This window comes from Aythya marila (genome assembly GCF_965140915.1).
Source record: "Aythya marila genome assembly, chromosome: 1".
Lineage (NCBI taxonomy): Eukaryota > Metazoa > Chordata > Aves > Anseriformes > Anatidae > Aythya > Aythya marila.
This window is the reverse complement of record NC_139042.1, coordinates 207,370,204-207,384,206: the sequence shown is the minus strand read 5'-3', so window position 1 is coordinate 207,384,206 and position 14,003 is coordinate 207,370,204. Positions and strand designations below refer to the sequence as shown.

Genomic DNA, 14,003 nt, shown 5'->3' with positions numbered 1-14,003 from the left:
GCAATGTAATGACAACTTATTCTAATTCCAGTCAGAGTAGACTGTTGGAAGGATTTTAGTTCCTCAGTGCCCTAGTTTATACTAAGTACCATCTTCAGGATTTTTTCTTAACCAGCTCCTTCTATCTCACTTTATGGTTTCCTCTGTATACGTAAATTAATGTCGTAGTCCAGGGTCTTTTTGTTGATGTGTGTCAAATCTTCATGAAAGGTCTCAAAACTCACTATGCTGTTATTCACAATAGAATTCTCTGATTTTTATTTTTTTTTCTGAGCATTTCTTAGTAGCCTGTTGTTATCACTGATGTCAATTTCTAGTTTATCTGTCATTTGAATGTGACTTTTTCTCCAGATGCCACAGTGACAAATGTTCTTAAACGCTTGGAAATAATAAACATAGCTGCTTGCTCAGTTGTCATGCACACTGATATTTCCCTTTAATTAAAGGTAAGAGAGCTGAAGAATCTGCAGCAGCAATACATACTAGTTGGGATAGAATCAGCTGAAAACTCTCGCTTAAAGGCACAAGTACAGGAATATCAGCAAGAAGCAGAAAAACAGCACCATCTCCAAGAGCAGCTGGAGCAAGAAAGTATTTTCTACCAGCAGGAGCTCCAGCAGCTTAGGTGAGAATTATCTTCTTACTGTCTCAGAGATGTTAATGTATCATTTCTTTCCAAATGCCATTGTGGGCAGAAGGCAAAGAGAGCATTGAGTTCCTCAGCCTTACATGTGTCTACTGTCACGAAATCACCTGCCCTATTCAGGAGTGGGCACACATTTCCCTTGTTCAGCATTTTACTTCAGGCCTAGGGTGGAGATTTACAACCTGACATACTGTAAGGAAGAGCCTGTGTGAAATAGTTAATGGCCTTTTAATTTTTATTTCCTTCCTCCAGTGGTGGCCAATGTCATCTGCTTCAGAGGAAACTTAAGCTGTTTCTTATATTGGAATTTATTTATATATAATTATAGCACTCTCCGGTCAAAGCTGATAATAGAATGAGCACTCTTTATTATCTTTCTGATATCATTGTATAGAAAATACTCATTTTGTATGACTGTCTAATCTTTTGTTTCACTTGCTTTACGTCTTGTATTTGAAAATGTCTATAATTTAAGTCTAGTAAGTTGTCGTCTCTCGTTGGACTAAAATTAATCAAATAGGCTCTGTGCTAAAAATGGGGAAAAAAATGTTTCAGATACTTCAGAGATCCTGAAGAATGACTGCAAGAATGACTGAACCTGGAGTGAAAGGGGAAGGAGGGGGAGAAGCAGGGGCAGTTTGTAGAAAGATGTATGGCTTATCTTTGTCCAAAGTTATATAACAGCTTTTAGTGCTCATTTTCCCTTCCTTGCAAATCTGACCTCCAAACTAAACAAATCTCATTAAGTGTGAAGCAGCTTACAAATTTTATGTATCACCTGATAGAAGAAAAGGGTTATTTCTTGGATAGCTTTTACAACACAAGTGATACTAGTCCTGGAATATGAAAACTATGAGCCTTGAACAATCTGCACTATTGAGCCGAATGGAGAACACTTCCTTAATCACGGAATCACAGAATCATCAAGGTTGGAAGAGACCTCCAAGATCACCGAGTCCAACCTCTGACTTAACACTAACCAGTCCTCCACTGAACCATATCCCTAAGCTCTACATCTAAACGTCTTTTAAAGACATCCAGGGATGGTGACTCAACCACCTCCCTGGGCAACCTATTCCAATGCCTAGCAACTCTTTCAGTAAAGAAGTTCTTCCTAATATCTAACCTACACCTCCCCTGGTACAAATTTAGCCCATTCCCCCTTGTCCTGCCACGAGGCATGTGGGAGAATAGACCAACCCCCACCTCGCTACAGCCTCCTTCAAGGTGCCTGTAGAGTGCGATAAGGTCACCCCTGAGCCTTCTCTTTTCCAGGCTGAACAATCCCAGCTTCCTCAGCCACTCCTTGTAAGACTTGTTCTCCAGGCCACTCACCAGCTTCATTGCCCTTCTCTGGACTCGCTTCAGCACTTGCTTTTAAGGTTCTTATACTTCAGTGGTTTTTGTTTCAGTTTGTCTTCATTATAAAACTTCCTATCTGGCATGTAATAGTGGTAGGAAATAGTTATAATCCTTCTTGTCTCATTCTAAGCTGGGTGCCTGGATGTCATAAGCAATACTAGTAATTTCCTGGTAATTTCCTTTGCATGGTGCTTTGCAGACAAGAGAAAATTACTTGGGAAAAGCAGATCTGCAGCATCAAAGAGCAGTACCTGATGGTCATAGCAGAAAAAGACAAGCAGCTGAGCCATTTACAAAAGATCATGCAAGAAATGAGGCTGCCCCTTACCAAGTTTCAAACTGTAGAGGAGCAGTACCAAAAGAAGGTAAGTAGAAATATATAGATTCTGTACTGCATGGAAATGTGAGGTTTGAAATTCAGCCAAAGTAGCATGTGTTGCTTATATTTAGATCTTGGAGGTCAAAAGTTTTCCAGACTATAGTATTGTATTTAGTTACGTGGCCTTCAAGGGCTATACCAATGTTGTAACTTGAATTGTTGAAAACTTTTAGAAAACTCTCTTTTACTCTCTTTCTTGAAACATTAGGAAAAGTGAATAATAGGAAGAGCATATAAGGTTATGTCAAAGAGATGGGGCTTCATAGGCACCTTTGTTCCTCTGAGCAGTTTGGATCTTCTCAGGTCTTTCGATCTGGCTATTTTAGAGTTGCCTCTTGCACTGTTTTTGAGTCTGAAATCTTATTTTCTGTTTTAGTCCTTTGTAGTTTCATATTCTAATTTTTAAGTCTTTTACAGAATTTTTATTGTTGTTTGTACTATGACAGGAATCTACAATCCTTACTCAAGCCCAGAGAGGTTGAGGATTGAATGTTGCACTTTCTGCCTTCTTTTCTTCATATGGCAGTCCTAAGAGTGGAATAAGTTGACTGTTTTGCTTGGTTTAGGGAAAGAGACTTCCCTGCTGCATGTGCAGTACCTTAACATTATGAATAAGGAAACCACTCTCCTGACAATGTCTGTAACGGTCCAGTGAAAAGCTTTTCTGTTAGTGAAGTAGGGAGGAAACCTTGCCTATCCCTTTGACACACATGCATATACGCAAAGAAAAAGCTAAAACAATGTGCATGTGATATTTTTTTTTTCAGTGCTAACCTTTTAGTCTGTGCTGAATGAGAGTAATCAGGTCATTGCTTTGTGTTTTTTCTTGTTTTCCTGTTCTCTTTCATATAATTTTTTTACTTCCTGTATTGTAGACAACCCTGAGACAGCTTTTGAGAAGGACTCATCCTATGTGCACGTAGAGTGATCGTTCCTAATTGTTTAGCTTTTCAGATGGCTTTTGGGTTATTTCTATTTATTTGCCATTTGCCATCAAGTTCCAGGCCTAGGAATAATGTAGGGCTTTAACCTTGAAGTACTGAAGAGGACTAATATGAGAATGGATTGGCACAATGTTTTTCATTGTACTTTCCCTGGCAGATTTCTCCAGAAGCTCTGAGAGGGGACTTTTCAAGCCTAGAAACAGAGACAAAGCATCTCCAGGCCCAGTTAAGTGACTGCCTGAAAGAACTGCACCAAAAAGAGCTCAGAATTCAGCATTTGAACAGTAAGGTACAAATAATATTTTCTATTCACAGAGTTTGGGCTGAGGAATGTGAGGAAGAGGGTAGGCTTGAATAAGGCTCAGAGAGCAAGAATAGATCTTTCTGGTTTTGTGGGCATTCACTGAAGCAAACACAGAATCAGAAATATTAGTTAGGAGAGACCTCTGGAGATGATCTAGTACACCCTTCTGGTGCTCAAAGCAGCACTGTCAGGAACATTAGATCAAGTCATCCATGCCCTTCCCTAGCCAAGTGGTAAAAACCACCAAGAACAGATATTCCAGAACCTCTCTCGGTCCTTGTCCAATGCTGCTCTACAATTTTAATGAAAATGTTTTTTCTTAATGTCCAGCTTGACTTCTCTAAGCCACAGTCTATGGTCTGTTGTTATATTTTTTGCCACTACCAAAAAGAGTTTTGATCTGCCTGCTTTACAACTCCCTTTAAGGTAACTGTAAAAGACTGTAAAATCACCCTTTAGCCTCCTTTTACCAGGATGGAGCAGCTCCGCTCTCACAGGCATCACATGCTTCAATCCTTTGACTGTCACTGTAGCCTTTTTCTGGACTTTCTGTCCATTTTGAAACAAGGACCCAACACTAATAACCATATTCCAGGTGCAGTCTTACTGTTACCAAACAGATCAGGTAGTAGCATTCCTCAGTCTGCTGGCCTTACTTCTCCTAATGTAACCCAGGATACAATTTTCCTGGTCCGTAGTGAGAGTGTCCTCTTGGCTTGTATTCAGCTGGGCAGCTGCTGTAATTCCCTTGTCTTTCACAGCAGAGCTGTTGCCTTGACAGGCTCTTCCTATCCTGTATTGATGCATGGGTTTTGCCTCAGGTGCAGAAGTTTGCACTTCCCTTTATTGGACTAAAGATTTCTGTTGGTACAAGGTCCCTCTAGATTGAAGTTTCAGTCTTTGTTATGTCACAAATTCCCACAATCCCACAAATTCAATATTGACTGCAAATTTCCTGATGCTGTACTGTGTCAATTTATGTTGCTGTCAGTACTTAGCAATATGTACCTCAAGCAGGCCAGAGGAGTATTCTGTCCATTGCTGTCTGTCAAGCCATTGACCACTACCTTTGAGTCCAACCAATTTTGGGCCTATGTAGCAGTTCATTTGTCTAACTGATAGCTAGATGAAGGGTTAGGGGGGGAAGGGGAGAGGGAGTGAAGGGAAGCAGGGGAAGGAGGAAGAGTGAGAAAGGCAGCAATAAAGTTTCCATAGATTTGTCAGTGATAAAATGATGACTAGGGAAATTGCAGGCCCTCTCCAGAAGGAAATGGGAGACCTAGTTATCCAGCATACAGAGAAGGCGGCCGAGGTACTCAATGACTTTTTTGCCTGTCTTCAGGCAAAGCTGCACCAAGTTGCAGAAAGTAAAGGTATGCTGGAAATTTTAGCCACAAGCTACTGTTGGAGATTGTCACTGGTGTATGAACCTTAGAAATGTACAATGTGGTAATACCTATGTTCCCACTAGAATTATTAGCCTCAGTTACACAGAAAATTTCACTTTCACAAAAACATTTGAGTTCTTTACTCAACAGTTGTCTTCTCTTCTCAGCTCTCTCAGGTATTTGAAGAGAAAAATGCCCTCTCCCTCCAGCTGCGTGGTAGCAGTCGAAACATCAGTGATAGTCACCAGCACTACAATGAGATTCTGAACCGCTGCTTGGTGCTTGAAAGGCAGCTCCAGGAGCTGCAGTCTGCAGACAAGAGCATGGTAAGGGTCTTCCTCTGGGTGCAAGAGAGTGCAAAACTTACTGCAGATGGCTCCACTCAGCATGCAGCATTGTAGCTAGTTTCTATCATCTTTCAGTGCCCTATGCTATATATTCATACTATCTCTCAGGAGTCTTTTACAACAGATGCAGCTCCTGGAGCACCCCAAGAAAAGAATGAGCCTGGAGGGAGTTACACACCTGAACTACAGGAGTTGCAGCTGAGGTAAAGAAAACCTAAGAAACTTTGGGGCCAGGAAGAGTGTTAGTCCTGATGGAGATCTTCAGGGTGAAAAGAGCACAGTTGAGTTACATTTGTCAGAGCTTTCAACAGCTCATTTCCACCCTAGGACTTTGTTGAAGTGGAGGTACTGTCACATGCTTGACAGCTATATTTAGTTGTTTCTTTGCATAGAACTTCAAACAGTAAAGAGACAACGTTCAGTAGCAATTCTGGTTCACCATCACCAGCCGAACTACCATCTTTGATTTGATGGGCTGGTTCCTCAGTAGCTGCCGAAGTATATTAATTTGGCCTAGTATCCATGTTGTGAGTTGTTAGCCTGGTCTCACTGTTGTTGCTAGTATGTCTGGAGTTGAAACTTAGCACATGATTCATTGTGCCCTTTCAAAACAGTTAGCAGAAGGTGGGGTCATGGATGACAAAGCCAAGAAGCTCCTTCCAGATGTGACACAGAATCTTTAAGAGACCTGTATTCTCACTCTTTATTTCCAAATAATTTAAATATATTCATGAAAAATACCCATTTTCTGTGTAAGTGGAAGGGAGTTGGAATCTGTTCACATACTGCATTATTGAATAGAAACAGAATAGTCTGTGAATTAGACCATTTTTTCACATGTGCTTGGTTATTTTCTGACAGGTTGTCTGAAACTGAAAATTTACACAGCAGCACAAAGCAAGATCTGAGGTATTTAGAGGAGCAACTGGAGGAAGAACGGGATCGTCGTATTGCTGTAGAGGAAGCACTCTCTGCAGCACAGGATCAGATCAGGAGGTGAGGGAGCTTGACCAAATGAGCAGTATTACCGTAAGAGTATGGTGATCATAGCTCTTTGTTCATTTCTGCACTTCATTACATTCATGTGTTCAACATGACATTCAACAATGTTTTTAATGTATTTAATAATGTGACAGGTATAACAGATTTGGCATTGCCATTGATAAATACACTTACTGCAATAGTGCTAATATATTATAATAGCACCAGCAAAATTCTATCCTGTTTATTCCTCAACAAAGGGTAAAGGCACAGAGCTTACCAAGAAGATGTCCCTGTCTTGGTGGAGGAGAAAGGTCACATCCTCTTCTACGTTTAGAATTTCTTCTCCCCTGCCCAGCTCTTCACTCTAACTTCATCTTTTCTTTTTTTTTTTCTTTTTTTTTTCTCTTTTTTCTTTTTTCTTCTCCTATACATGTACGCTAACTCCTAACACTCTTTTATATCCTAACCTTATCTATTATCTCTTCCTTTCTTGGGGTGACGTTTAGCGTGATTTGGGTAAAGTGTTGAGTACTATAATCATACATGGTTAGCATGTACTTCTTTAAGCTCATTATCATATTCGGGGGTGTGAACTTTAATATTAATGTTACACATAATGAAGCAAAAGGTTACACTCTTGGACTGTGGCCCTTAAGATTCTGCTCTGCTGCCAAAGCAGGGCCATCCCACCAACACAAGACTCCCTCCTTCAGCAACCTCTCATCAAGCTTGCAGACCTCCAACCACAAAGTTTGTATAAGAGATAAACTAGAACAAGATGCTCAATTCCCCTTTGTCCATGGCTTGTGCTTCTCAGAACAAGTATGACTGTTCTCTACACTGTTGGACATTGAAATGACTAGGCCGTGTCTATCCTTCAACTGTAGACAAAGATTGAATGAGACAACTGAGTGAAGACTCACATAAGACAAATTCTGACTAGAAATGACAGTTTTCTTAATGAATTATATTAACTATTGGAAAATATAATTTGGATATGAGAATTGGATGAAGACAAAAAAGGAGTTCTCAGGTATTTCATAGAATCATAGAAAGGTTTGGGTTGGAAGGGACCTTAAAGATCATCTAGTTCCAAACCCCTTGACATGCACTGGGATGCCACCCCATAGATCAAGCTGTCCTGCGCCTTGTTCAGCCTGGTCTTGAACACCTCCAGGGATGGGACATCCACAGCTTCTCTTGGGCAACCTGTTTCAGTGCCTCACCACCCTCTGAGTGAAGAATTTCCTCTTAACATCTAATGTGGGAAGCCTGGCTGGAGGTGAAGACTGAGGCAAAGAAGTTGTTGAGTACCTCAACCTTCTCCATGCCTGTTGTTATCAGGTTTTTGTTGTTAGTGGTTGTTTTTTTTTGTTTATTTGTTTATTTTTGTTGTGTTTTTTTGTTATCTTTTTTCTTATCAGAGGGGGAACATTCTCCTTGGCCTTTCTTTTCTGGCCTATGTACCTATAGAATCCCGTCTTGTTATTTCTTGCATCCCTTGCCAAGCTCATTTCCATCTGTGCATTGGCTTCCCTTACCCCATCCTTGCCCATCTGGACAGCATCCCTGTACTCTTCCAGGACACATGTCCCTGCTTCTACTGCCTTTGCATTTCTTTCTTCCACCTCAGTTTGACCCACAGGTCTTTGCATAGTCATCCCAGTTTCTGTCCTTCCTGCCTCTCTTCTTACACAGAATCACAGAATGGTTGAAGTTGGAAGGGATCTCTGGAGATCCTCTGGTCCAACCCCACTGCCAAGCAGGGTCACCTCGCATATGTTGCACAGGATCTCATCCAGGTGGGTTTTGAATATCTCCAAAGAAGGAGACTCTGGGCAACCTGTTCCAGTGCTCTGTCACCCTTACAGTAAAGAATGTTTTCTCATATTCAACCAGAACTTCCCATGTTTCAGTTTGTGCCTGTTGCCTTTTGTCCTGTCACTGGGTACCACTAAAAAGAGTCCAGCCCTATCCTTTTGTCACCCTCCCTTCAGATATTTGTACACATTGATAATATTCCCTCTCAGTTTTCTCTTCTCCATGCTAAACAGACCCAGCTCTCTCTCTCAGCTTCTCCTCATATGAGAGGTGCTCCAGTCCCCTCATCATCTTCACAGCCCTCTGCTGGACTTGCTCCAGGAACTCTCCCTCTTGTACTGGGGAGCCCAGAACTGGGCACAGTACTCCAAGTGAGGCCTCACTAGGGCTGAGAAGAGGGGCAGGATCACCTCCCTCAACCTGCTGGCAACACTCTTCCTATTACACCCCAGGATACCACTGGCCTTCTTGGCCACAAGGACACAGTGCTGGCTCATGGTAAACCTGCTGCCCACCAGGACTCCCAGGTCCTTCTCCATAGGGCTGCTTTCTAGCAGGTCAGTTCCCAACCTGTGCTGGTGCATGGTGCTATTCTGCCCTTGGTATACCTGCATTTGCCTTTGTTGAACTTCATGAGATTCCTCACCACTGAACTCTCCAGCCTGTCCAGGTCCTTCTGAGTGGCAGCACAGCCCTCTGGTGTATCAGCCACTCCTCCCAGTTTTGTGTCATCCACAAACTTGCCGAGGATGCACTGTATTCCATCCTCCAGGTCATTGATGAATAAGTTGAACAGGACTGGACCCAATACAGACCCCTGGGGGACACCACTAGCTACAGGCCTCCAACTAGACTCAGCATCACTGATCATAACCCTCTGAGCTCTGCCATCCAGCCAGTTCTCAATCCACCTCACTGTTCACTCATCCATCCCACACTTCCTGAGCTTGCCTATGAGTATGTTATGGGAGACAGTGTTGAAAGACTTACTGAAGTCAAAGTAGACGACATCCACTGCTCTGCCATCATCCACCCAGCTAGTCTTTCCAGCATAGAAGGCTATCAGGTTGGTGTCCTGGTTTCAGTTAGAACAGAATTAATTAACAACAAGGCTATGCTGGTCTGAGTATCCCAAGGATATTCAATATCTTGGAGAACTATTGTAGCAAGCTCGGAGGGTAAGAGGGTGGTGAAGGAGGAAGGCAGAGTGATCCAGGAGGATACAGGGGTGGTGAAGGAGAAAGGGAGAGTAATCAAGTAAGAAAAAATATCTTCCCCTTTCCCCTCCACAGATTGACTCCCTAATGGAAAAAAGCAATAGGTATAATTGCTAATAGTTTCCAAGATACAGTTTCCAAAATACAGAGTCGATGATGTTACTGAGTACAAATACCAAGTTAGAGTCATGACCAGATATCTCATCGTCTCATAAGCCATTGCTACAACACTCAGTACCATAATGATCTGAAACCAGGGCCCGGAGAGGATAAACAACATGACAGAGAGCAAATACGGAAAATAATGTACTATAATACTCAATTTGGAAAACAGGCGCAGCAGAGTTGAGATTAAAGCAATCAGCATTATGACAAGTGACTATTAAGCAGGTCTAATACTTACACCAATTATAGTTTAAAACACTCTGGTCAGATCTGCCGTTATCTCAACCTTTCAGGCCCCATGTTGGGCGCCAAAAAGACTGTCGTGGTTTAACCCGGCTGGCAGCTAAATACCACGCAGCCGTTCGCTCACCCTCCCCCCTCCCTCTCTGGGATGGGGGAGAGAAATGGAAAGTGAAGCCCGTGAGTTGAGATAAAGACAGTTTAATAAGACAGAAAAATAATAATAACAAAATAATAATAACAATAATAATAATAATAATACAATGGTGATAATAGGAAAATAATATGTACAAACAAGTGATGCACAATGCAATTGCTCACCACCCGCTGACCGATGCCCAGCCTAACCGAGCAGTCCAGCCCCCTTCCCCTGGCTAGCCACCCCTATATATTATTTAGCATGACGTCAGATGGTATGGAATACCCCTTTGGCTAGTTTGGGTCACCTGTCCTGGATCTGTCCCCTCCCAGCTCTTACTGCACCCCCAGCCTGCCTGTTGGCAGGACAGAGCGAAAGGCTGAGATGTCCTTGGCTTGGTATAAGCACTGCTCTGCAACAATTAAAACATCGGGGTGTTATCAGCACTCTTATCCTAAGCCAAAACACAGCATTCCACCAGCTACTAGGAAGAAAATTAATTCTGTTCTAACTGAAACCAGGACAGTTGGTCAAGCATGATTTCCCCTTAGTGAACCCATGCTGACTACTCTTGATCACCTTCTCCTCCATGTGCTTGGAGATGACCTCCAGGATGAGTAATTCCACCACTTTTCCAGGGATGGAGGTGAGGCTGACTGGCCTGTAGTTTCTTGCCATTTTTGAAGACTGGTGTCACATGGGCTTTCTTCCAGTCCTCAGGCACCTCTCCTGTTCTTCATGACTTTTCAAAGATGATGGACAGTGGGCTAGTAATAACATCCGCCAGCTCCCTCACCACTCATGGATGCATCCTATCTGTGCTCCTGGATTTGTAGGTGTCAAGTCTGTCTTAGAGATCTCTGACCTGATCCTCTTTGACCAAGGGAAAGTCCTAATTTCTCCAGACTTCCTCCCTTGTCTCTAGGACCAGAGATTCCTGAGGGCTGGTCTTAGAAGTGAAGACATTCAGCAACGAAGGCATTCAGTAATTCTGCCTTCTCTGTATCTTTTGTCACCAGGGCATCCACCTCATTAAGCAGCAGGCTCACATTTTTCTTAGTCTTCCTTCTGCTATTAATATATTTGAAAAAGCTCTTCTTGTCCTTGGCACCCCTTGCCAGATTTAACTCCAAACGGACCTTGGCCTTCCTTGTTGCATCCCTGAATCCTCTGACAGTGTCCCTATATTCTTCCCAAATGGCCTGTCCCATTTTCTACATCCTGTGTATTTCCTTCTTCCATTTGAGTCCTTCCAGGAGTTCCTTGCTCATCCAAGCAGGTCTCCTGCCCCCTTTACTTGCCTTTTTGCTCATAGGAATATATAGTTCTTGAGCTTAGAGAAAGTGATGCTTGAATACTCACCAGCTCTCTTGGACCTTCTGACTCATTCCTTGGATTGGACTTGGATTCCTCCAAGTAGGTCCCTAAAGAAGCCAAAGTTAGCTCTCCTGAAGTCCAGGGTTGTAATACTATTTCTTGCCCAGCTTCCTTCTTGCAAGACCCTGAACTCTGCTATCTCATGGTCACTGTAGCCAAGAGTGCCCCCAGCCTTCACATCTCCAACAAGCCCTTCTCTGTTTGTAAGCACAGTATTCACCAGCGCACCTCTCCTCGTTGGCTCCTCGACCACCTGCATCAAAAAGGTACCATCAGTGCGCTGCAGGAACCTCCTGGACTGTTCGTGCCTCGCTGCATGGTCTTTTATACATACAGGGGGATGGAGAGTTCTTGTACTCTGATAAAAACATCCTTAAAGAGTTGCCGGCTCTGTTCAGCTCTTTTGTCCCTAAGGACAGTGTTCCAGGGGATCTCATCCACTAGATCTTTAAATAGCTCAAAGTTTGCTCTTCAGAGATTCAGGGTTCTGACTTTGCTCTTCTCCGGGCCCGTATTCCTCAAGATCACAAACTCAACCAGGGCATGGTCACTGCAGCCCAGACTGCCACCAATGTTAACCTTTTTAATGAGTTCATCTGCATTGGTGAGCACCAGGTCCAGTAACGCTTGTCTTCTGGTTGATTTGTCTAATACATCAACCAGAAAGTTATGCTCAATGCACTCTAGGAATCTCCTGGATTACTTACAGCCTGCTGTGTAGCTTTTCCAGCAGACATCTGAGTGGTTGAAGTCCCCCATCAGGATGAGAGTGTGTGAGCATGATGCTTCTTGTAGGTAAAGCAAGAAGTCCTCATCAACAGGCTCCTCTTGATCAGTTGGCTTGTAGTAGACCCCAGCCACAAGGTACTCTTTACTGGTCTGGTCCTTAACTTTTCCAAATCAATCCATTCCCTAACACAGAGGGCAAGACCCAATATTTCCAAGGGTTTTGTCTCTTCAGTAAGCACCTATCTGTCTTGGGCAAAACAAACTTGAGGAATTTCACTGAATTTAAATTTATTGCCAATGAACATAAACTTTGGGTGTTGAGAAGCAACTAATACAGGGTAAACACTTCTCCCTACCCTCAGCTCAATTTCAGTGTAGACACTTCTCCCCCTTTCCTAGTCCTCACTCCTGTTTGCACCTTACATTATACTCATTCCCTTCAGTGAGGCAAAAGGCAGCACAAGAGGATGGAGTCAGTATGCAATGATTTCTTTCTGCAGCTCCTTGCTTCTTACTTATTTCCTCTGCTCTGCTGCGGGTTCCTTTACTGACCTGTCGTGATCCAAAAGGAGAAGGAAACTGCCCGACCCAATGATCATAATGATCGTAACAGTGAGTTTGTAGGATTCTATGATACACAAGGACACACAGGCTTTATTCACTAAGGATTTCTATTTATTACTAATCAACGTGAATCACCACTATCAAGAATGCTATGATTAATCAGGCAAATACGTATGGAATTGTATTTCTGACAAAACTGATTGATGTCACTTTGGGGGAAAAAATAAATACGTCCTTCTCTAGTTGGACCTTCCCTTCTGTACTGAAGATACACTGTTGGTGTTCAAGAAGTGTTTGGACAATGTTCTTAAGGTGTATGGTTTAACTGTTAGGTTGCCTTGTGTGGAGTCAGGATTTGGACTCGATGGTCCTCATGGGTCCCTTCCAGCTGAGGAGATTCTATGATTCTAAGATGAAAGATAGATACCAAGCTATTACAGATATTACCAGGAAGCAAGCATGCATAGATATACATATATGCAACAAGTGTCAAGGATGTAGTACCAATTAATAGTAATATCACTTAGGAGTAGTAGAAATGCAATTTGAGGTAAGAAAATCAGTAATGTAACAGCAGATATGATTTGGGAGTAATTATAGGTTTTACAAAGTTATCAGTATTACTGTGACAGTGAAAATACTTATGACAAACTTATCAATACTTTGACAGCAAACAGACTTACAATAGGTTACCCTTATCAATTCTAGACTTATGACAGATTATATACATACATATTCATATAATTACCAGTACTGAATGCATCAAGCAGATCCTAAAAGGGAACAAAGGAAGGGGCTGGTGGTAATATCAATAAAACAATTCTCAAGACTGACTACCAAACAGGTCAAAAACGAAACAATTTCCCAAAATACAGACAACCCTAAGGGGCCCAGAAAGGGAATAAAGTAACAGAGTCACACTTCAAAGTTGAAGTGTCACCACTTGAGGAGTATTAGGGGGTTTAGGAGTATACCTGGTCAAGTCACAAAGTTAACCTAAAGTTCCAGCAAAGCTTCAACCTGTTTAAGGAGGGAAAAGGGAACAAAGGAAACAAAGAGAAGTTTCTCAAAGAGAAAAACTGTCTTGGGTGAAAATCAAGCCCATTTTATACTATTAAGACATAAAAAGGAGTAGGACAGCATGGTTATGCAATCAACAGGTGCTGTTAGTAGTGGTCTTCTTCCTGAGAGAGTCAATAAATAAAATTTCTTGTTTCTGTTATTTTGCTTTAAACTAAAGCTTATTTCTCACATCAATTCGCACTTTCTCAGATGATAAGTTGTTTTCCTTTTCTTGTTTTGTACTGATCAACGGAGTGGTATCTCAGGATGCTTCCCCATTATGAGTTATTCAGCCACACTTCAAGGATGTTGGTTCCCAGGCTCATTTAATTAGG

The 14,003-nt window shown here is 42.3% G+C and overlaps 1 protein-coding gene across 5 annotated transcripts in view; it reads left to right on the top strand.

Moving 5' to 3' along the window:
- The window catches only part of GOLGB1 (golgin B1), a 67,539-nt gene that overhangs the window by 48,721 nt on the left and 4,815 nt on the right, over positions 1-14,003 (top strand). For 4 of the 5 annotated variants that reach the window (XM_082771258.1, XM_082771257.1, XM_082771255.1 and 1 more), the window contains 6 exons: positions 447-625; positions 2,208-2,373; positions 3,489-3,620; positions 5,191-5,349; positions 5,479-5,573; positions 6,232-6,366. In XM_082771258.1, the coding sequence (XP_082627384.1) occupies positions 447-625; positions 2,208-2,373; positions 3,489-3,620; positions 5,191-5,349; positions 5,479-5,573; positions 6,232-6,366 (866 nt within the window). Of the gene's footprint in view, positions 1-446; positions 626-2,207; positions 2,374-3,488; positions 3,621-5,190; positions 5,350-5,478; positions 5,574-6,231; positions 6,367-14,003 lie in introns of those variants that run through there. The other variant, XR_014318434.1, reaches the window with a different exon arrangement.